Source organism: Macadamia integrifolia, chromosome 8, assembly GCF_013358625.1.
Source record: "Macadamia integrifolia cultivar HAES 741 chromosome 8, SCU_Mint_v3, whole genome shotgun sequence".
NCBI lineage: Eukaryota > Viridiplantae > Streptophyta > Magnoliopsida > Proteales > Proteaceae > Macadamia > Macadamia integrifolia.
This window is the reverse complement of record NC_056564.1, coordinates 4,447,700-4,472,409: the sequence shown is the minus strand read 5'-3', so window position 1 is coordinate 4,472,409 and position 24,710 is coordinate 4,447,700. Positions and strand designations below refer to the sequence as shown.

The 24,710-nt window shown below is 40.6% G+C and overlaps 2 protein-coding genes across 3 annotated transcripts; both read right to left on the bottom strand.

Moving 5' to 3' along the window:
* Positions 1-102: 102 nt before the first annotated feature.
* Positions 103-10,386, bottom strand: LOC122086268. 2 transcript variants are annotated; one of them, XM_042655012.1, is made up of 5 exons: positions 9,973-10,386; positions 2,131-2,221; positions 1,528-1,584; positions 1,226-1,408; positions 103-419 (listed from the first exon to the last, which is right to left on the bottom strand). In XM_042655012.1, exons 2-5 carry the CDS (start codon positions 2,182-2,184, stop codon positions 144-146), a joined length of 570 nt encoding a protein of 189 aa, XP_042510946.1. In that variant the 5' UTR covers positions 2,185-2,221; positions 9,973-10,386; the 3' UTR covers positions 103-143. The 2 variants fall into 2 exon arrangements, with proteins under 2 accessions (XP_042510946.1, XP_042510945.1); XM_042655011.1 differs by lacking the exon at positions 9,973-10,386 and adding an exon at positions 2,416-2,879.
* A 12,139-nt stretch (positions 10,387-22,525) lies between these two features.
* LOC122086222 lies at positions 22,526-23,107 on the bottom strand. The gene has a single exon (XM_042654957.1). It carries the CDS (start codon positions 23,105-23,107, stop codon positions 22,526-22,528), a length of 582 nt encoding a protein of 193 aa, XP_042510891.1.
* Positions 23,108-24,710: the final 1,603 nt, after the last annotated feature.

The window sequence follows — 24,710 nt, the reverse complement described above, 5'->3', positions numbered from 1 at the left end:
CAGAGATGAATCCTTGTTGAACAACAGATGCATATGCATTTTGTAGTGCTTCATTATATTTGTTAATTGCTCTCCCCAGTGAAGGATGCGACCTTGCAAAATCCACAAGAGTGGGTTACTATCAGCATAATTCAGAAATGTAGTTAGTTGAGCTGCAAATAATAGAATTTAACTGAAGTTTTCTTGGCAATCCTGACCATTCTAGTGGCTCCAATTGTTTGTACTAAAACATTTCTAGACTCAGCATATGCAGTTTGTACACAGCTTGACATTTTGGAAATGAGCATTGCCATGATACTGCCGATGACCACAAACAGAGGAATGAAAGCTAACATTACCACTGCAAGACGCCATTCTCTTGTAAATGCTATTGCGAAACCACCAAAAAAAGTTGATATCAGTTGTATCAACTTCCTGACCTAGAAAGAACATTTAGAAGGAAAAAAATTGAATGATGTTATTGACTCTAGCCAGCAATCCCTCATTCACTGGTTGATATTTGCAGAGGGAGAGTTGGGGGGGGGGGGGGGATAAAAATGTAGTGCCTGAATAGTTTTCAGGTACAGATATTGAATTCGGTTGGCCTGTCTCTCACCAGTCACCATCCAGCATGACAGCTCTAGTAACACAAGTGGAATCTGATTCACCGTTAACAGCTAAAAAGCAAAGTATTCTTAATCTGATTGCTAATCATTTTTCTTTATTGCCGTATAAAATGAATAGTCACGGCCAATTTTTCAGTACTAATTTTGAACAGAACCAACCACATTATCATATGATAGAACTTGGTAACATTGTACCGGTGTATCAGGATCGATTAAGGCCGATACAGGTTCAATCCAGCCAATACTGACTGATCCAATCTGATTTTTAGAACCATGGTCTAGCAAGGTTTATTATAATTCTAAATGTAATGAAAATCAAGAACAAGTCAATGAATGAAAGACAAAAGGTTACAAATCTCTCAATAATGCAGTGTATAGACAAAACAAACATTTTGTTGTAGATATAAAGGCTTCAAGGATAAAAAAAGTTCAACAATTCGCAAAGAGCTATAAAAGTTTTTCCTCTATCAATGGAAAACAATGTAGAGAGTACGAAATAATGAAAAAGCAGAACATATTAATATAAAATGACATCTAAAATTTATAGAACTGTAAAAAAAAAGGAACAATCGAATTCGAAAGACAAAGTTAAAAAAATGAATATACTTGTTGAAAATGACCTCCAAAGTCTCGAAATTGACAGGATTTTCTATATAGAACTTCAACTCTGTAGCCCTTTTTGCACAGCCGAACCTCATAACCAACACCCTAGTCATCCTATATCTGACCTTGAGGAATTCAATTGAATCTCCAGCTGCCTTATAAATGTCCACCATGAAAAATGAGGGAGCTACTTCAAAAACCTGCTTCACAATTGGGTTTAGTAGGACATAAGTAAATTGTTAATCAAAACTATCCATCCAACAACCACAAAAAATGAGATCTAGTATATAGAAAAAATGGATATTGGAAAAGAGCTTACTTCTAAAATAACAGAGAAATGTGAAGCCTTATTTGTTGCAAGACCTTCTACCCTCATCTGAGAAGAAACATGATCTATCAGTTGAAATAAACCCTGAAGTAATACTTGATTAAAAAATTATAAATCACCCTCCAGTCAAACCACTATTAAAGAACGCCCATCAGATCCAAGATGGCAATGGGGTAGGTGATAGCTGAATTAGTCTAATTTTCGGATTAAAAAATGACATTACCAGTCCATTTACTTAATCCCCAAAAATCCCAAAAGGAAGCATCTTGAAAAGCATTTGTGTAGAAAAAATATGAGGGATTGATGGAGGAAATAATTTAGGTCAAAGTTAACTTTCAAAGTGTGAGAAAAACACGAAATCCTCAGGAAATTCAATAAAGGATTAACGCTGTGCCTTGAAGATAAAATAGAAGAAATGGAACAAAAACAGCAATGTTTCTCAACATCATTCAATAGATTATTACTCACACTCGAACAATACTCCAGTCACGAGATTGACAACTATAGTAGCATGATGCATAACTGTAGTAAATGAAGCAAAGCACACCATAAATTCAAGAAGCAATAAAGATACAGTGAGATAGAATGGTCAACCTTGTAATTATGGATATGAGTTTTGAACCCCATTGATGGTGCAACGACATCCATACTTTAGTTGGGAGACATGCATTCATTGTAAGTTTCTCTTCACATCATGAAAGAAATATTTTAGTTGCTTGACCATCATTGAAGTCACAAACCATGAAAATATACGGACTGAAATAATTATCAAATTAAAAAAAAAGTCATACTAAAAAATTTTTAGCCCACACTGAAATTGCATTCAGAGGAAAATAAATTACATAAATGATCTGCTACTGAATAAGTGAAAAATCACACCTGTCCATGGTCAAACAATGCTGAAAGGTTCAGCCATTGCGAGAGAATGAACAGGTCAAAAGCATTTAGAATCAGAGGACCCATGTCTTCCTTCCCAGATTTCTCATTAACCTGCTGCTCCTATAGAAGTCCAAAGCATCAATTATGTTAAGAAACAAAAGGGACCCAATGTAAATAGAACATCACATTAAAAGAATGGATGTATAGGAAGACCAAGTACTGCTGCCTCCTGCAATCATATATGTTAAGTTTGTCCCGAATTCTTGACCTGTTTTGAAGATTGACCCACTCCGACATATTTTGATGGCGACCAGAATGTGAAGTTTTCTTGACCGGATCGAGGTCGACCCATCGCGACTTGGAGTATATAATGTACTGTTGTCTTGTTGAGAAGGTCATTGTATTTTGGGGGTTTTTCAAACTAGGGTATCAAGGCTAGTTTTCTCGCCGTTGCTTGAGTGTAATCTCTCTTCTGCATAGTGAAACATCTTCTTCTTCGCCCAAGGACATAACACACCACACCGGTGTGTGAACCTCGTTAAATCTTTGTGTTGTGCGGATCTATTGTCTATTTATTTTTGTATTTTTCTTGGTGTTTGCTCTAACAATATATGAGTAGAATATGAATAGTACAACAACAATGAGAAAAAGGATGATTAAAACTCCTCGAAGATTTTCAAGTTACACTTCCAATTATATAAGCAGTAATGAGAAATGTTGAAATCCTTACCAACCTCAAGATCATAAAAAACAACATATATATCATCCAGGTTAACATCCTCATACTCAACAATCTTAACAGGAACATAGCCCTTCCTAAACCATTCATCATTCCTTATCTCTTCAATGTGAATGCGTTGCAAAAATTCATACATAGGAATTCATCCATCACCATTACTATCACTAAATTTTTGAACAAAAATTAATAATTTATGGAGAAGTGAACCAATTAGAGTGGGAATTATTCCATCAACAACTGATTTGACGAAGATATAGATTTTACTTTTTTTCGTAGATATATATTGGGAAAATAAGATGAGAATAAAGAAATTAGATCACGAAAGATATTTCAGAAAGAGAGAAAAATCACGTGAGAGAAAGGAAAGAGTCGTTTAAAAAATATAAGGAAAGTGGGAAAAAGAGAGAAAGAGAGATAAAGAAGGGGATGTGAGAGAAATAAAGAAACTTAATTTTTAGACAACATTTACAAAAGATATTTCAGAAAGAAAAAAAGAGAAGGTGAGAAAGAGGAAAGAGTTACTTTAAAAATATAAGGAAAGTGGTGAAAAAAGAGAAGGCGAGATAAGGACAGGAATGTGTGAGGATTAAAGATTTTTTGGATGAATAAAATATATATAAAAGGAGAAGAATATACAAGAAGAGGGCCTCACAAGGAGACAAGCAAGGGGCGAGCCTAGTAAGTAGGGAAAACTACTCTACTTTGGGAAAACGACGCTACTCGGTGATATAATCCATCAGGGGGCAGAAGAAGAGATGATAGAGAGAGGAAGTACTGAGGAGACAAAAGTGAGCATGTTTCTTAGCGAATCTCTAACCAAACAGTGGGGGAAGTAAGCGAACTTGGTGGTAATGTAATGGCATTCCAAATCTGATCATATGAGAGGCAGTTAGATGTCCATCTTCTAAGGGTCCGTTTGATAACGTTTTTTCCGTTTCTGTTTCAAGAAATGGCAAAAACATAAATATTCGTTTCTAGAAACAGACACGGAATTGAGGGTGTTTGATAAGTCATGTTTCTGGAAGTCAATAGTAACCAGCGAAAGAATGACCACAAGTCGTTTTCAGAAATGGTCGCCTGGGTCGTTTCTTAAACCATAAATAGGTAGAAATTTTAATTTTTATTTCTGAAAACAAGTGAAACGAAACAGTTTTATCAAATGCTTTTTGTTCCATTTCTTCCATTTCTGGACACAGAGACAGCAGAAATACGTTTCTTGAAACGTTATCAAATGGGCCCTAAGATTCCTCTCCATCCAAAGGTGGTTGATAGTGGCCCAGAACGCGAGTTTTCTAGCAATGTCGCAAATAGTGGCCCCACGAAATGTCATATAAACCCAGATCCATTCTCTATTGAAAGGGAGGACTCTCCTTCTAGAGGGCCGACAATGACCAAGGACTTTTTTTCCAGATGATGGAGGAGAAGAGGTAGGAGAAGAACATATGATCAAAGTCTTCAATACCTTTCCAACACAGACAACAGGCAAGAGCCGAGGCAAGTGCTAAGGATCAAGCCAGAGGAAGGTAGAGGCACCTTTGCTAATAAAGTAAGAGATGGCATCCATGGCTATAGGCCTGAGGTTGAGGATACCTCGCCAAACCTTGGAGGCATCTGGGCCTAGGAAAGTGGACTAGAGGGAGTGTTTCTTTAAAAGATGGGAGTAGACTCAGGACACCCAGATGCTGTTATGCAATCACAATTCTCCAAATGAGTTTGAGGATTCCCACTAAGTTAATGTCTTTGATGCGCCTGAGTCCTAGGCCACCTTCAGATTTGGGGAGGCAAACATTTTCCAACGAGCAGGATGGAGGAACTTTGTGGAGTCAAAGCCTTTCCAAAGAAAGGAGCAGATGAGAGACTCAATTTCTTTGATAGTGGAGGGGGGAAGAACAAAGATTCCAGACCAATAGAGGTACATTGATTGGAGCACAGATCTGGCGTGTTTAAGCCTCCTCACATCGGATAAGAGTCTACTCTTCCACAACTGGAGTCTTTTTCGTAGGAGGTCTAGGATAGGTAGAGAGCCTAGCGAGGATGAGAGGGAAACCTATACACTTGACTAGAATAGTGCCAAGGGTGAATCCAGTAGTCTCAAGGAGGTGAATAGAAGCAGCTTCAGAAATCCCATAAGTGAAGATGCGAGATTTAAAAGGATTGATCCGGAGGCCTGAGAGGTGCTTAAAAAGACGAACGGAAGACATGATGGAAGAAATGGAGGTATGGTCAGCTTTAGAGAAGATCATCAAATCATCAGCAAATGCAAGATGAGTAAGGGAGAGAGTCTTACATTTGGGAATGGGAGAGATGAGATGAAGGCCAGCAGAAAATTGGATAGATCAGGAGAGGACCTCAAACCCAAGGGAAAAGAGAAAGGGGGAGGGGCCAGCCATGACAAATGTTAACAGAGGAATGAAAGTAACCCATTGCGCTGCCATTCACCAAGATGGAGAAGCGGGGGGTAGAGATGCAGGAAAGGATCAAACAGATAAAATTGGGGGGGGGGGAAGGACATTTGGAGCAGGACATTAAAGATGAAGTCCTAGTGGACAGAGTCAAAAGCTTTATGAAGGTTAATTTTAGAAGGGTTTCCGATCCATGAGATTTTTGCTCAAACCCCTAAATTTTATGGCACAGGATAATGTTGTCAGCAATACTTCTGCCAAAAATGAAGGCAGATTGGTTCAAGCTAACTAAGGAGTCAATGACCCTTTGGATGCGATATGCCAGAATTTTGGTAATAAATTTGTAAATTAGGTTACATAGGGAAGACAGGTCTGAAATCCTACATGGAAGACACACCCTCAGATTTGGGGATTAGGTAGAGGAAGGTATGGTTTACACCATTAATCTGGCTGGGATCAAAGAAGAAGCTTTTGATAGCTCCAATGAGATCCAACTTGATAATATCCCAGCAAGAGGAGGAGACACTCATACTAAACTCATCCGGCCTGGGAGCTCTATTAGCTTTATGGGAGAGGAATGCAGAGGTGATCTCCTCATCAAAGGAGATGGCTTAAAAGGAGGGGAGGAGGTGATTAGGAATGAATTTATTGATCAGAGAGGGGGGAGAGGGGTAGGGGAGGGGAGGGAAGTGGGTTGAAGAGATTTGGAGAAGAAGGAAGAGGCTTCATTTTTTATAGCAGTAGGATTGTGAAGAGTAGATCCGTCTCTGGCTAGGAGGAGAGGGATGGAGTTGACACTGATACACCATTCGATGGAGCGATGAAAGAAAGCTAAGTTAGAGTACCTAAGCTCAAGCCACTTAACGTGGGATTTTTGCTTGAGGAAACTCTCTTCTTGGGTCAAGAGTAGGGATAGCTTAAGGGAGACAGATTTCTCTTTTTTCGCCAAAGCAACATTATGAAGATCGGATAAGAGGTTTATTTGGATAACTCTAAGCTTGTCCCTATTGGTGGAGACTCTATCAGTGATGTTACTGAAACACCTAGAATTCCAAAGCTTGAGAGCGGATTTCACATTCTTGAGTTTCCTCGAAAGGGCAATGAGAGGAGAGGAAAAGGCTTGAACGGGGAGGTTCTAAGCGTCTTTGACCAGAGGGAAGAAGTCAAGGTGGAGGGTCCACATGTCAAAGAATTTGAAAGGTTTTGGACCAAAGGAGGAGGATGAATAAGCATGGAGGGAAACAAGGCAATGATTCGAGATGGTAGGGGCATCAAAGGAGGCAAAAGAAGAGGGATATGAAGAGCCACACTTTATTAATAAGGGCTTTATCAAACTTACTGGCAACCCTATCTACCCCACTCCTACGGTTCTGCCAAGTGAATTTGGCACCGACCATCGGAGATTATTCATACTAATATCTTCAAGGCAATTGTTAAAAGCCTTAACTGAAGTAAGGTTGATGGGACCACCACCCTGTTTCTCAATACCTGGATAGACGCACCCAGGTCATAAAGGAGACACTGCAACTAAAGTAGCTCTCAAATCTTATGTGTCATAGCTCGAAACTTAGCTTCTGCACTTTTTTTAGCCATAACTAGCTGCTTCTTACTGCGCCACCTAACCAAGTTACCACAAAAAATATACAGTAGCTAGTAGTGGAGAGTCTGCCCAATCAGCATCAGTATATACCCCAATCCTCATATGATCTGTAGAAGAGAATAAAATATCGTTTCCTGCTACTATCTTCAAGTTCCTAAAAATCCGATTCACAACATCCATATTTGATGAATAGAGATCATGCATGTACTGACTCACCAAACTTTCTGCATCAGCTATGTCTGGTCTTATATGAGATAGATATTTGAGTCTTCCAACCAGTCTTTGATACCAACCCTTATCAACAGGTTCACCTTCCTTGAACTGAGATGAGAGTTAGCCTTAATAGGAGTATCCAAGGGTTTACACCCTAACATACCAGTCTTTGAGAGGAGGTCCAAGGTAAATTAACTCTGGGAGAAAACAATACCCTTAGTTGAATGTGTCACCCCAATGCCAAGAAATTATTTCAGTCTTCCTATGTCCTTGATCTCAAACTCCTTACTAAGATAGGCCTTGAGCTTAGAGATTTCATCTATATCATTGCCAATAACAACAATATCATCCACATATACTATCAGCACAGTAATCCGATCACCCACCTTTTTAATAAATAGTGTATGATTAGCATTACTTTGTGTAAAGACAACAACTATCATAGCCTTGTGAAAACGACCAAACCATACCCTAGGAGATTGCTTCAATCCATATAGAGCTCTCTTCAGTTTACACACTTTGCCTTGTTTTGTTTTTCTAAACTAGAGTATTTTAGGCCAAAATTTTCAAGATTTGGGCCGAAATGTATAAACTTTCCTAAATAGCTGGTTTTGTCTCGAGTTGGGTCGAAATCACCAAAAATTCTTACATTTCAGTTGAAATTTCTAAGATTTAGAAGAGTTGGGTCAAAATCCCAGAGATCTATAACCAAACCAAAGAAAAGAGAAAAGAAGAGAGAAGAGAGAGGTGCGATCGATGGTACTCCCAAAAGAGAGGACAGACCTAGTCCTTTACTTATATTAAAATAATGCAGAAAATAAAAGACAAAAGTACCCCCATTGCCCAATTACAAGCAAAGCCACATCATATAAATATGAGAGCCGATGGGACCCAAAATACCTCTATTGGCCCCTATTGGTTTAGTGCTAGGTGCTAAACTCAACACTCCCACTCAAGCGAGAGCATACACATCACCCATGCTCAGCTTGATACAACCATTACTAAAACTAGGAGCAAACAATGACTTAGTGAACATATCATATCAGCTAACTGATCTTATGAAGGAACAAAAGGAGTCTCAATCAGCTTCTTCAGAACAGCAACACAAACAAAGTGGCAGTCCACCTCTATGTGCTTGGTCCTCTCATGGAAGATTGAATTACTAAAAATGTACACCACAGCTTGGTTGTCACAATACATCTGCATAGGCTTAGTCACTGGAAATCCTAACTCTAAGAGTAAAGACCGTAGCCACATTAACTCAACAACGGTATGAGCCATAGCTCTGTATTCTGCTTCTGCACTAGATCGGGCAATGGTAGTCTGCTTCTTGCTACGCTATGTAACCAGATTACCTCCAACAAATGTACAATAACTAGTAGTAGATCTCCGATCATTAGTAGAGCCGGCCCAATTAGCATCAGAATAGCCAACTAGTTCCATATATTGATTAGGACGATAGATCAACCCTTTTGTAGGAGCACCCTTTAGATAACGAAGAACACGAACAACAACATCCCTATGTGCCTCCTGAGGAGACTACATGAATTGAGTGAGGACTCCAACAGCATAAGAGATGTCAGGACGTGTTACAGTAAGATAAATCAGCTTGCCAATCAAACTCCTGTACTGATGCACATCCTGAAGAGGTTCGCCATCATTAACACCAAGCTTTTGATGAGGATCCATAGGGCTATCAATAGGTTTGGATGCAAGCATGCCAGTATCAGATAAAAGGTTCAACACATATTTCCTTTGAGACGGACTGATCCCTTTTTTACATTGGATCACCTCAATTCCAAGAAAATAGTGAAGTTGGCCCAAGTCCTTGGTCTAAAAGTGTTGTTGTAGATAAGCCTTTACTTCAGAAATTCTTGCCTCATCATTACTAGTAAGGATTATATCATCAACATAAACTAACAAGACAACCAGTTTATCACCTTTGTGAAGAACAAAGACAGAATGATCAGAATAGCACTGAGAAAAACCACAAGTTACTATGGTAGTAGTGAACTTGTCAAACCATGCCCGAGGGGACTGTTTAAGTCCATAGATAGCCTTGTAAGTGACACACACAACCTTTATTCTCCCCTTGAGCAACATAACCAGGAGGTTGCTCCATATACACCTCTTCCTGTAGGAATAAAGACTGAAATAACCAGGAGGTTGCTCCATATACACCTCTTCAGAGGAGAGACGTAGTCCTTTATTCTCAGACTTCAACCTAGCAACTGGGGAGAAGGTCTCAAAATAATCAACTCTATATATCTGAGTATACCCCTTAGCAACTAGATGGACTTTTAACCGCTCAACAAAGCCATCAAAGTGATACTTAATAGTGTACACCCAGCGACACTTCACCAAATCCTTACCAGGAGGTAAATCTACCAGACTCCAGGTACCATGACTCAAGAGAGCATCCATTTCTACATCCATGATAGCTTTCCATCCAGGAATAGTTAGGGCATCATTATGGGTGCGGGGAATAGGGTTAGTAGAAAGTGACAAGGCAAGACCATGGATGGGAGAGGGAAGATGAGACAAGGAAACAAAGTTATCAATAGAATACATAACCATAGATTTTTGAGTGCAAGAACGTGTACCTTTCCTTTAAGCAATTGGTGAGTCATCAAGCGGAGGAGTAGGAGCTTCACCAGAGAAAGGCGACAGTGGAGGAAGTGAATCATCTGGAGTATTAGTTTCTCCACTCGGCTATCCAACCTTCTTCTTGCGCTGATAAACCTGTAAAGGAGGTGAGTCACTGGCACTGGGCACATCAGGGAAGGGTATGAGAGATGTAATGGGTGGAGGAGAAGGAGAAGCCCACTCCATACCAAACTGGGACACCTGAGGAGAAAAGAATGATGTGCCTTCAAAGAAGGTCACATCGGTACTAACAAAGTTCCTGTGAGTAATGGGGTCATAGCACTTATACCCTTTATGAGTACGTGAATAACCCAAAAAAATGCACTTAGTAGACCTAGGAGACAGTTATCTACTTGCACATGCAAATTATGGACAAAACACACACAACTAAAGACTCGGGAAGGAATAGGAAAACTTGGTAAAGCAGGGAACATATTAGAAAAAGGGGACCTATCTGAAAGCACTGAAGATGGCATGCGATTAATCAAGTGACACGCAGTATCACACAAAAAATGCTTAGGAACATGCATATAAATCATAATAGCATGGGTTACCTCGAGTAGATGCCAGTTCTTGTGCTCTGCTACCCTTTTTTCCTATGGGGTATAGGGGCAACTAATTTGGTGTATCATCCCACGGTTGGCAGAAAAATAAAAAATATCATTTTGAGCATATTTTAAAGCATTATTAAAATGAAAAATCTTAATTAAAATGCCAAACTGATTTTTTTTTTTATTATAGTATTGCTGAAATATAGATAAAAATTCAAATCTGTCCTTTAACATGTAAAGCCATATAAGGTGAGAATAATTATCCACAAAATTCATAAAATAACGAAAACCAAATCTATTACTAACTTTGTAAGGACCCCCATACATCAGAATGGACTAAGGAAAATAAAGATGGACTACGAGACACAGAGCGAGATGGGAAGGACACACGGCGATGTTTTCCGAACTCACAGGCCTTATATTTTAAACTAATCACAGACTTAAAACTAGGAAATAAAAGTTTCAACCTAGCTAAAGATAAATGTCCTAAATGACAGTGCCATTAGAAAGGAGTCACATCCCCAATAGCAGTAGCAGTAGCAGAAGTAGTAGAACCACAGTTGAGATAATATAAATCATCTTTTTCACACCCTCCACCAATCGTCTTCCTTGTGTGAAGATCCTGAAAAACACAGTAAGAGGGAAAGAAGTGATATAGGGGATTCCTAGGTGACTAGTTTTTCTACAAGATTAACTAACCAGGTAGGGTAAACTCAAGGGACTTGTTTTGGACAGGGCAAGAGAAACTCAGCAAACAAGATTGGCATGCAAGTAAAGTGAGATTAATGAATAATGTAGTAATGAACAATAATAGTCTGAGCATAAAAGCACATAAACTCACTCTCAAGCTTCAGGTGGGAGTATGGGGTAGGGAACATGGCAGCAACTATGTGTTAAGTTTAGCACGAGTCAATCAAGACATTAAGCAAACTAAGTAAACCAAACAATGCCTAAAATCAACCAACTAATGAAAGGTAAAACAGCAGAAGTTTCTTTAGGAAAACAATAAATATCGGCTTAAAAGAAAAGTTATATGTTCAGATTTCAGTGGGGACAAATGGAGGTAATGGGTGGCCAATGAATGTAGAACAGGGGGGTTCTTTCTTACCTTCTTGCTGTCTGAAGTCTGAGGAAAAGAGAAGAACTTGACGTCCTCCAAAATAAAGAGTTGCAGTCCAACCTACTTGATAAAGAACAACAGTCCCGATTGTTGGAGAAGTTCCAGCAGCAACCCAGTTGGGGGTTTTCTCGATGGAGATAATCTCTAATGATGGTGAACAATTTCTGCAATAGGGCCGCAGCAACAGGGAAGACAGAAAACAGAAAAGAGAGGGATGAAGGTCAAGAAAGGGAGAAGGAGAATAGGAGAGAGAGCCGTGAGAGAGAGAGAAGGCTAGAAACAGAGGGAGACCGAGAGTGAGAGATGAGAAGAGGGAGAGAGCAACGAGAGAGAATTCGTAGGGGAGTTTGGGGGGCTGTTTTGCCTTCAATAATCTTCATTCATTAATTAGAACCTTTGGCCATTGGCCTTACAATGTACTTATAAAATAAACTTCTAAGAAAAGGAAAAGATCCAAACAGAATCTGCTAAATAAAGAGTTCTATACTTTAGGAAACAAATAAGAGAAATAACAAAAAAAAGAAAACAGAAAATATGTAAGGAGTCCTAACCTCTTTAGGGAAATAAAAATACTACTTAATTAAAACAGATTTAATTCCTAATAGAAAAACATAAAATAGGTAAGGAGTCCTCTTCCTTGTGTTGACTACTAGTGGGGCCCATATACAGCTGCTTGAGTTCCTGCGTGGCTCTCCAATGGTTGGCCCCAATCTGATCCTTAACCATCCAACCAAATAGAGTCCAGGTTGGATGGTTCTCTGTGCCACCTCCTCTGGTAAACCCTAAAGCTTAGGCTGATGTCCCCATCAAAAAGGTTACTGAGCAATTTAATAAGCTAGTTAACTAGCTCACAGAAAGAAGACTTAATGTGAATTATGGAACATGTAGAATAAAAGATAAATTCAGTGAGGATGTGAGTGATATAATACCATGGCCGAGAACCGGTGTGGAAGCACCATTGGTAAGAATAACAGATGTAGAACTGGTACTAGAAGAAAAGGTTTTAAAAAGTGACGAGTCATATGGGCAGAAGCACCTGAATCAATGATCCAGGGGGTAGAGGTAGCGGTAAGAAGGGCTAAGGTACCTACATGAGCTAAGGTGGCAGCGGATGTAGACACACCATTGGATGTATTAGAGGATGCCTTGAGAGTGTGCAAGCGCTGGAGCAGTTGATTGATGTCATTGCACAGGCTAGTAGAAGAATCTCCTGATAAATGGCTCGGTTTAGTGTCAATGGAAGACCCTGTGTCAATACCATCGTCTGACACTGCATGATTGGCTAACTGGGTGGCCCACTCTGGCTTGCCATGCTTTGCCCAACAAGTCTTGACAGTATGGCTAGGCGTCCTATAGTAAGTGCAATGACGAGATGCATGATCAGACGGCTGTCCACTAAAACCTCGACTAGCCAACCCACGTCCTCTCCTACGACCATGACCACGTCTATAGTTAGCAAGGAAGGCATAATTGTCTTTGGAAGACTGATCAGGTTTTATTGATGAAGTAATACGCTGCAGTCACGAATAAGTGTCATTCAGAGTAGGAACAGTATCGCCTGCAAGGAGATGGCCCTTCACTACTTTCAAATCATTATTCACACCAGCCAGGACTTTGGAAACAAAAAACTCATTACACTGAGCTTTTAATTTTTTATTGTCCGTGGTCAAAGGTTAAAAAACATTAAGTTCTTCAACCATTCCCCTGAAAGCACTATAATACTCTGGAAGAGTTCTGTCAGACTGGCAAAACTGGAATAGTTTTTCTCATAAATATCCTAGATACAAGTCATGTTCTTCTCCTGAGAGTAAGTTTCCTTCAAATCATTCCATACTCCCTTTGCAATAGAATGAAACATGACATTGGCCATTGTTAGATGCTGGAGGAGGATCAGAAGTAGTAGACTGAAGTTTATCCTTAGCCATAAGGTAAACCTTCACAGACTGAGCCCAAAGTAGGTAATTTGAACTTCCCTTGAGCTTGATAGAGGTAATGTGGACATTGACATTGTCAAGTTAGATGTAATAGTCAAAGAGGTAGTAGATTTGGTCTCAGCCATGAAAACAAAAAATAAAGTGGGAAAATAGTGTCGCAGAAGTAACAAAAAAAAAAAAAAAAACCAGCAACCAAACCTGAACCACAGAGACTAGAGCTAGCGATCTAAGAGAAATCGAGTAGGGCAAAGAAGAAAGTAAGTTGCGGTCCATAGTCTTCAAATCTTCAGTGTAGAAACAATGGGGCACGATCCATGAACAAAGTCAATCACTCCATGTGATTTAAAACATAGTAGATGCAACAGTAAGCGGCTGCGCACCAAAAACGTTTAATGTTAAACTGAGATCAGCAGAGAGGGATCTGAAAAATGACTTTGATTTGATTACAGAGGCTTTAATACCATGTTACAATCCCAGATATCTATAACCAAACCAAAGAAAAGAGAAAATAAGAGAAGAAGAGAAGAGAGAAGAGAGAAGAGAGAGGTGCGATCGATGGTACTCCCAAAAGAGAGGAGAGACCTGCGATCAGTCCAGAATGAGTTGATCGCAGGTTTTAGTCCTTTACTTATATTAAAATAATGCTGAAAGTAAAAGACAAAAGTACCCCCATTGCCCAATTACAAGCAAAGCCACATCATTGAAATATGGGAGCCGATTGGACCCAAAATACCTCTATTAGCCCCTGTCGGTTAGCATTAGGTGCTAAACTCAACAAGAACTATGATCCCAACCCACCCACTATCCTACCCTACCATACCTCTACCCTGCCCATCCTCTACCATCTACCCCTAGTCAAACCCCTACACCCTCTACATACCCTACTCTACCCCTTCCCTATTTGAATATTACATGGTTACTCTATGATTTGTTCCCATTAAAGAGATAAAAAGATCTATTTGACAACCATATTCCAATTACTATATTGGTATGGTAGGTTTAAGGTTTTACGTATACTGTATCGATATTGATATAAACTGATACAATTCAGGGAAAAATAAAATCCATATCATTTCGGTATGTATCGTACCATATCGGTACTGATGAGAGTAAAATTGCCTCCCACAAATATAATAACGACAAGTGGCCTGACATAAGGAAGTGACCTCCCAGGTCATCCCTTAGCCAAGTCAATCTCCCAAGTCATCCTTTGGCTGAGTCAACCATCCAGGTTATCCCTAGGAAAATTGACCCCTCGGGTCATCCCTTGGCTGGGCCAATCACTTAGGTTATCCCTGAGAAGACCGACCTCCCAAGTCATCCATTGGCCTAGCCAATCTCTCAGATTACCTATTTACATATTTGACCGATTAGATCGCCTCCCCAAGGAGTTCAATATGATCCCAATGATTGCAGGGACAATCCCGAGGATCACTTATTGACAGCTCAACAATCTTATCACCAGCTCAGCAATTTTATTGCTTGGAGCTCACGAAAGTAACTTGTCTAAGAGATCTACCCAGATACGAATCTGAACCTAATAAGGTAACATTTACCTAATGTGACTCTTCCAAGAGATTTCCTAACAAAAGTAAACTACTTGCCAAAATGGGACTCTCTTCATCCACTACCTATAAATATCAAGATAAACCCGTAAAAAATGGATCAATCACTTCATAGTGAAACTCTTTTGAGTATCTGCTGTTGAAGAAATTTGATTTAGGCAACAGAGGTCCCCCATCAGGTCGGCTCACCCCTACTTTGTCTGCTCTTCTGTGGAGCTATAGCATGGAATACAAAGTCTTGCAAAAAAGATCACCTTGTTAATTTCTACCGTAACAGATTGGCATTGCCCATGGAAATGACATTAACAAGCTACAACACCGACATCTCATGGAGCGAGGATGAACAAGCCATAATGGTGTTTGAAGAATCAACCGTGTCCTATTCCTAAAGACTTGAATAGGGTGGTCGGCGTGATGATCACCCCATTCGTAACAATGAGTCTAACCCAGCAAAATGGATGGGGCAAAGGTGAGAATCACGGTCCAAAATAGGATAATCATCTACCGAAGGAGAAAGCAAGGAAGGAGCCGACCTATAGGCCCAGCGCTGTTCACCATCATTGGAGCACCTAGCCACCTCACACCGAAATACTTGTATTCAATTGAAAGATAAATGAATATAGAATTTGAGCCGAGCAAGATTTGGATGAGATTTTTATATAATTTCAAGTTCAAAGTATTAATAAGGTTAGAAGTTCATCCATGATAAGCATGAAAAGTCTTCGAGACCAAAGGAAGGGCCAACCCCAATGGAGGACCTATAGGCCCATCGGTGTTCACCATCATTGGACCACCTAGCCACCTCACACCGAATACTCGTATTCAATCGAAAGATAAATGAATATGAAATTTGAGCCGAGCAAAATTTGGATGAGATTTTTGTATAATTTTAAGTTCAAAGTATTAATATGGTTAAAAGTTTATCCATGATGAGCACAAGAAGTCCTTGAGACCAAAGAAAGGGCCAACCCCAATGGAGGACCTATAAAAGACCTCATCCGTGAGGAAACAAAGACCAAACCGGCCTAGTCGGTAAAAGAAGACCTCATTCTCAAGGAAAGAGAAATCGACTGAAGGGAAAAGAAAACCTCATTAGTGGGGAGAGCAAGCCTGACCCCAATGGTTGGCAAAATAAAACCTTATCTGTGAGGAAATAAGGGCCAAACCGACCTGGTCGGTAAGAGAAGACCTCATCTGTGAGGAAAGAAAGATCGACCCTAATTGGTTGACAAAAGAAGGAAAAAAGGGCCAACCCAACCTGATCGGTAAGAGAAGACCTCATTCATGAGGAAAGAAAGACCAACCCGAAGAAAAAAGAAAATCCCATCTCCGACTCGACCCCAATGATAGGTAAAAGAAGACCTCATTTGCGAGGAAATAAAGGCCGACCCAAAATGGTTGGTAAAAGATCTCATCCGCGCAGAAAGGACGATCCAACCTATATGGTCAGCAAGAGAAGACCTCATTTATGAGGAAAGAAAGGCCGACCTGACTTGGTTGGTAAGAGAAGACCTCATATGTGAGGAAAGAAGGGCCGTTTCAAGGCACCAAAGACCTTACGATCTGCACATAAGACTGAGCCTCAGCTAAATATCAAAGACTTAACATTTTAAGGCACAAAAGACTAAGCTAACAGATCAGCTCCGAAGACCTTATATTCTAAGGTGCACAAGATCAACCCTTAGCTCGGCACCAAAGACCTTACGACCTGAGGCGCACAAGACCGAGCCTTAGCTCGGCATAAAAAAGTTTACATTCTAAGGTGCACAAAACGGAGCCTTAACTCGCCACCAAAGACCTTACATTGTAAGATGCACAAAATCGAGCCTCAGCTCAACAAAAAAGGCCTTATGCTCTAAGGCGCATAATATTAAACCTTAGCTCGACACCAAAGACCTTACGTTCTAAGGCGCATAAAGACTGAGCCACAACTCGGCACCAAAGTCCTTACGTTTTAAGGCGCATAAAATCGAGCCTTAGCTCAGCACCAAAGACCTTACGTTCTAATGTGCAGAAGGTCGAGGCTCATCTTGACACAAAGGCCTAAGGTTCTAAGGCACATAAGACCAAACCTCAGCTCGACACCAAAGACCTTACTATTTAAAGTAGGAAAGACTGAGCCAACGGGTCTTTGGTGGTTGGTACTCGAAAAGACCGACCTCGAAGGTTGGTGCTAAAATGAAATTATTTACGAAGGCAAGAAAGCCTGATCCTAAGGTCGGCATAAAAACACAACCCTAAAAAATCAAAAGTAAACAAAGATGTCTTTATTGAATTGAAGATCTATGACCTAATCCGAGCACAAAATCTTTGCTTGCTGACCTCTTATAGGCCGAACTGTGAACCTCAACTTGAAGGAGTGGAAGGGCTTATAATGAGGGTAAAAATGCCGCCCACTAATCTGGTAGCAACACGTGGCCTGACACAGGGAAGTGAGAAGGTCATCCCTTAGCTGACCTACTTGTGACGTCAGAAAATTGTTGTCTACTAATCAGACTTAAATAGACCAACCTACCAGGTCATCCCTTAGCCGAGCTGACCTCCCAGATCATCCTTTGGCCTAGCCGACCATTCAAGGCATCTCTAGGAAAACTGACCCCTTGGGTCATTCCTAGGAAAACCGACCCCTTAGGTCATCGCTTGGCTGATCCGATCTCTCAAATCACCTATTTCAATGGCCGAATAGTCAGATCACCTCCCTAAGGAATTTGATATGATCCCGACAATTGCAGGGACAATTATGAGGATCACACTACCAGCTCAGTAGATCCTATCGCCAGCTCAGCAAATCTTATCACCTGGAGCTCACAAAAGCAATCTCTTTAAGAGATTTACTCGGATATGAATCCGAACCGAATATGATAACACTTACCTAATGGGACTTTTCTAAGAGATTTCCTACCAAGAGTGGACTTGCCAAAATGGGACTATCCTCAACTGCCTCTCTTCATCCATTGCCTATAAATATTAAGATAAACCCCAAAAAGGGGATCGATCACTTTATAGCAAAACTATCATGAGTATCGATTATTGAAGAAATCTTACTTAGGTATCGGAGAGTCCCCTGTCTTGTCATCTGGTTCTCCTTTTATGCTCTTATGCGCAGGTCTAACATGGAATACCAAGTCTATAAAGATCACCAGGTTAATTTTTACCGCATTAGATTGGCACTGTCAGCGAAAATGACATTAGCAAGCTACAAAATTGACATCTCACGGAGCGAGGATGAACAAGCTATAGAATTAGTCACAACGATAGTCGAAGAATCAACCATGGGTTATTCCAGAAGACCTGAACAGGGTGGTCAGCGTGATGATCACCCCATCCATAATAATGAGTCCAAGCCAGTTAAACATATGGGCAAAGGCGAGAATCACGGTACAAAATGGGACAATCATCCCATCGAAGGAGAAAGCAATGAGGGAACTGACCTATAGATCCGACGGTGTTCACCATCATCAAAGAACCTAGCCACCTCACACCGAATACTCGTATTCAATTGAAGGATAAATAAATATTAAGTCTGCCCCAAGTAAGACTTAGACGATATTTTTGTAGAATTTCTAGTTCAAAGTATTAATAAGGTAAGAAGTTCGTCCATGATGAGCACGAAAAGCCCTTGAGACCAAAGGAAGGGCTAACCCCAATGGTCGGCAAGAGAAGACCTCACCTGTGAGGAAAAAAAGACCGACCCAAAATGGTCCATAAAAGAAGACCTCATCCATGATGAAAGGATAAGTTAACCTCAACCGTCAACAAGAGAAACCCTCGTCTGTAAGGAAAGAAAGACTGACCCGAACTGGTCAATAAAAGAAGACCTCATCCATTAGGAAAGAAAGACCAACCCAAAATGGTTGGTAAAAGAAGACCTCATCCATGAAGAAAGGACATGTCGACCCCAATGGTCAACAAGAGAATCCCTCATCTGGGAGGAAAGAAAGACCAAACCAACCAACCCAAATTGATCGGTAAAAGAAGACCCCATCCGAGAGGAAAGAAAGATTGATCTGGACTGATCGATAAAAGATCACATTCATAGGGAAATAAAGCTCGACACTTATGGTCGAAAAAAGACCTCATCCATAAAGAAAGAAAGATCAACCCAAACTGGTAGGTAAAAAAAGACCTTGTTCTTGAGGAAAGAAAGGTCTACCCCAGTGGTCGGCAAAAGAAGACCTTATCTGTGAGGAGAGAAAGACAGACCTGAACTAGTCGTTAAAAAAAGACCTCATCTATGACGAAAGAAAGGCCAACCCCAATGGTCGGTAAAAGAAAAGACCTCATCAATAAGGAAAGAAAGACCGACCCATACTGGTCGGTAGAAGAAGACTCATCTTTAAGGAAAGAAGGGTCGACCCGATCTTGTCGGTAAAAGAAAACCCTATCCGTAAGGAAATAAAGATGGACCCGAACTGGCTAGTAAAAGAAGATCTCATCTGTAAGGAAAGAAAAACTAACCCGAACTGGTCGATAAAAGATCTCATTCGTGAGGAAAGGACCTATAAGATATTTTCGGCAAGAGATGACCCATCTAATAGGAAATAAAGAACAACCCGAACTGGTCAGTAAAAGAAGATCTCATTTATAAGGAAAGGACAAACCGACCCCAATAGTCGGCTAGAGAAACCCTCATATGTGAGGAAAGAAGGGCCGACTAGACCTGGTCAGCAAGTGATGACCCAATCCGTGAGGAAATAAATACCGACCTGAATTGGTCCGTAAAAGATCTAATCTGTGAGGAAAGCATGAGCTGCCCCCGATTGCTGACAAAAGAAGCCCTTGTCTGTGAGGAAAGAAAGACCTGTCACAAAGTCAATAGGAATATGTTCCCACTTCCATTCTGGCACTGGAAGAGGCTGTAACAGTCCATGGGGTCTTTGTCTCACTGCCTTCACCATTTGACAATTCATGCATTTAGCTACATGTTCTGCCACATCATTCTTCATATTATACCACCAATATAGTTTCTTCACATATTTATACATTTTGGTGCTTCCAGGATGCAAAGAGTAAGAAGTGCTATGAGCTTCATTCAAGATCAACTCTATCAATTTCTCCTCCCTTGGAACACATAATCTATCTTTAAACCACAAAGTTCTATCCTTTAATAAAATCTAGGATCTTTCAGTCTCCCAACATTGATAGCATTGATTGTCTTCCTTAACATATCATCTTTGGGTTGAGCTTCCTTAATTCTTTCAAATAAGGTGGGTTCAATCACAAAGGTGGCAAGTGTCACATCTTCAAGTGTCTCCGCCTCTGTAATTACTTCCAAATCAAACTTCCTTGCTTCTTCTATCAACATCGGATTGGTAGTGAGAGCAGCAAGTGTGGTAGTCTTATGCTTTCGGCTCAATGCATCGACTACTGCATTAGCTTTCCCTGGATGGCAATGAATTGTGCAATCATAGTCTTTCAGTAACTCCAACCATCTTCTCTGCCTCGTGATTAATTCCTTTGGAGTGAAGAGATATTTAAGGCTCTTGTGGTCACTCTAAATTTCACATTTTTCTCCATACAGATAGTGACGCCAAATTTTCAGTGCAAAGATAACGGCTGCCAATTCCAGATCATGGGTAGGATAATTCTTTTCATAATCCCTCAATTGTCTGGAAGCATATGCAATCACTCTTCCATTTTGCATTAACACACATCCCAAACCTTGTTTGGAAACATCACTGTATACCACCATATCTGAGGTACCATCTGGAATAGCAAGGACTGGAGCTGTTACCAGTCGATTCTTCAACTCTTGAAAACTATTCTCACATTCTTCGGTCCATTCAAACTTTACTCCTTTTCTAGTCAACCGAGTCATAGGTGAAGAAATCCGAGCAAAATTTTCAATAAATCTTCTATAGTAACCTGCCAAACCCAGAAAACTTTGAATTTCACTGACATTCTTTGGAGACTCCCAATCTAGCACTGCTTTAACCTTTCCAGAATCAACCTCTATGCCTCTTGCAGATACAATATGTCCCAAGAAATTCACTTATGATAACCAGAATTCACACTTGCTAAATTTAGCATACAACTGCTTCTCCCTTAGCCTTTGCAACACAGACCTCAAGTGATTTGCATGATCTTCTTTACTTCTGGAGTAAATCAAAATATCATCTATGAACACTATGACATACTGATCCAACATATCATGGAATACCCGATTCATCAATCCTATGAATGCTGTTGGAGCATTAATCAGTCCAAACAACATAACCACAAATTCATAGTGGCCATACATAGTCCTGAAAGCTGTCTTCTGTATGTCACTCTCCCTGATCTTCAACTGATGATACCCAAATCTCAGATCAATCTTGGAGAAAGTAATAGCACCCTGCAACTGATCAAACAAGTCATCAATATGGGGTAGTGGATATCGGTTCTTAATAGTTAATTTGTTCAATTCCCGATAATCAATACACATCCGCATACTACCGTCTTTTTTCTTTACAAATAAGACTGGAGCTCCCCAGGGGGATACACTGGGTCTAATAAAACCCTTCTTCAATAAATCCAGCAATTGCTCTTTCAATTCCTTTCATTCAGCACGAACCATTCTGTATGGTGCTCGAGATACAGGTGCTGCCCCAGGTATTAAATCAATACAAAACTCTGTCTCCCTATCTAGGGGCACACTACATAGATCTTCAGGAAACACGTCAGGAGATTCTCTTACTACTTCTAACTCTTCTAGTGTTGCAGTCTTCTTTGTAGTATCCCTGACACATGCTAAATAGGCTTCACACCCTTCTTCTAGTAATTTCTGAACTTGTATGGAAGAAATTAGTAATTTCTTGGCGTTGTCTCTCCTATGCCCTTGAAATGTAAAATCATCTCCATCCCGAGGTCTAAATACTATCTTCTTCTCTGCACAGAGTACACAAGCTCGGTATGCTGACAACCAGTCCATTCCCAGTGTAACATCAAATCTTTCATGTCTATGCAAATCAAATGGGCTATCATATCTCGACCGCACATTTGAATCACACATGGTTCATATACGTCCTCCAACTCCACTATAAACCCAGTGGGTGTACTAATCATCAACTTATGTGTTAACTTTTTCGTTTCTATCCCCATTCTCGTAGCAAAATGTGAAGACACAAAAGAATGAGATGCACCAGAATCAAACAATACAAATGCTGGTACTGTGGAAACTAATATTGTACCTATTACAACTCCAGGGGCAGTCTCAGCTTTCTCCGCCAACAATCCAAACACCTTTATAGCCACTTGTGGTTTCTTGGTGAATGCAAATGAAGAAGTCACATTGGGCTCTCCTGGCTTCCTCTGGGGACAAGATCTGGCCAAGTGTCTTGGCTGTTGGCACACATAGCACCTCATGGATAGAGGCTGGGTAGTGGTGGTTGCAAAGCCATTAACTCAGATTCCTTCCTATCTCGCACACTTATGGGAAAGTAATTCCCATAGAAGACTTCTACAAACTGGTCCAAAATGGGCTGTGGATATGTGGCTGACAATATGGGTCTTGTAGCATTCCACAATGCATAAGCTTCATTCTGCAACCGGTATGTTGCACATAAGATCTTCTGTTCATCATTATAGCCCAGAACTGAGAAAGCTTTCTCTACTCCTATCCATTTGGTAGGAGCCAATGGATCATATGTCACCCCACTGAAATATGGAGGCCGATACTTCTGAAAATTTTCCAGCAACTTACTGGTATCAGTCCATACTTTTTCTACTGGAGGGGTTCCTGGAGTCTGTTGCCCTGTAAGCATTCCCCTAGCTGGTGGTGCTTGGGATGTTTGTCCACTACTAGCCTGACCAGTGGCTGGAAATCCAAAAGCAAACAAAGGGCTAAGAGCTGGAGCTGTTGGGGCAGGTAGGGGTGGTGCCATAGATACATGGTTTGTTGGTGATTCCCTGGCACGTATGGCAGTGACCAATTCTTCAACCATTGCCCTTTGCTGCTGCATATTTTGTTGTATGGTTCGCTACAACCCTTCTTGTATCCCTTGCATCATATTTGTAACAATGGCTGCCACATCCTGTACTGTGATCATTGGTGGTGCAGGTGGCAGCACAGGTGCTGCTATTGCAGGGGTGGATGCATGTACTGGTATAGTGACCCCAATTGCATTCTCCCTTCCTGCCTCATCCCCTACTGGCATATGAGGGGTAGTTCTGGCAGCCCGACCCCTCTTCCTTGGCCGTAGCTCATACTGAGGTTGAGCACGTCTTGGTGGCATTTTTGGGAATTCCTGTAAGATAAATAATTGATTAATTCCCAAAGGCTCATGCAGCACGCGTCACATAAAATTAATGTCTTGGTTCCGACCACGAGTGCTCATACATTCAGAGTTTACATACAATATTTCATTTTTTCTCTATTGGACATCTTTAATTACCACAACAATGTTTCTCTGAATTTGATGTTTTTAGTTCGAAGCTTTTAATTTCTTAAGTCCTATGACACTGGATAGCCTAAGGTCTTGTGGGTAATAATACTTTTTCCCAAGTTTTTAGCTCTGATACCACTCTGTCACACCCTACCTCCAATAGGCTAAGGCATGCGGCACTAGTCATCTCACCGTATCCAGTCAGCCTGTTTCTCCAAGATCTAGACTAGGGCAGATCATAACACCACCACTACACTATGGAAGATCAGAGTTTTTTTTTTTTTACATATGCACAGTCCAACAAAAAAAATATCTTACCTAAGCTCCAGTGCCAACTAAGTGATACGATATACTTACAATTATACAGATGAGAGTTACATATCTTATAAAAAGAGAATATTCACAGTTTACAGTATCTCAGTAGTAGACTATATACATCAGAACAGGAATATATACACAAAAAGATATAGGAATAGTCCATCCTACTCCTCAGAAGTACTTGCCTCCATAGGCGCAGTCGTCACATTCACAGGCGGGTCCATGATTGAGTTCATCTTCAGGAATATGGGCCATGGGATCCATAGATATTGTCTCATAATCAATGCCGGGAGTCGGCAGAATACCACCTTCGTCATCTTTAGGATCAAAGGAAAGGGGGTAAGCACTGGTAATGCTCAGTGAGGGGTGGGGAAGAACAAGCACACACATCAATATGCAATGCATGCTCCACACATAGAGAATGATGCTCATGCATTCTCCACACATAGAGAATGACACTCATGAGTCCATTTAATTAACTATACAAAATTCATAATCCATTACTAGGTCTCATTACCTATGGGTATAAGTGCTACCAACGTAGGTGGCATACCCTACCCAGTATGTTAGGCCTCAGGTATACAAGCTACGCCACATGCAGGAGCCAGTCAGTGCCGGTACGGGTCCCAGGCCACACCGGCTAACCCCTAAAAGGTAACCCCGTATCATAAATATATTCGTAGGCATACAGTACGTCGTATCCTGTCTCACATCCTTAATCGATACCCCACAAATCATCACAAGTGCACTGCTAATCAGGCAGCCACATAATTCGGGATTAGTCCGTACCTAACCCCCTACTGACAAAGGGTGTAGCACATGGGGTTGTGATACCTAACCTAAC

Coding starts and splice junctions, on each gene's coding strand:
- LOC122086268 (XM_042655012.1), bottom strand. CDS start 2,184: ATGGATGTCGTTGCACCATCAATGGGGTTCAAAACTCATATCCATAAT. Junction 1,409..1,527: donor ATTTCTCTGTTATTTTAGAA/GTAAGCTCTTTT, acceptor ATTGTGAAGCAG/GTTTTTGAAGTAGCTCCCTC. Junction 420..1,225: donor TCAATTTCGAGACTTTGGAG/GTCATTTTCAAC, acceptor TGTTCTTTCTAG/GTCAGGAAGTTGATACAACT.
- LOC122086222 (XM_042654957.1), bottom strand. CDS start 23,107: ATGGTTGAAGAATTGGTCACTGCCATACGTGCCAGGGAATCACCAACA.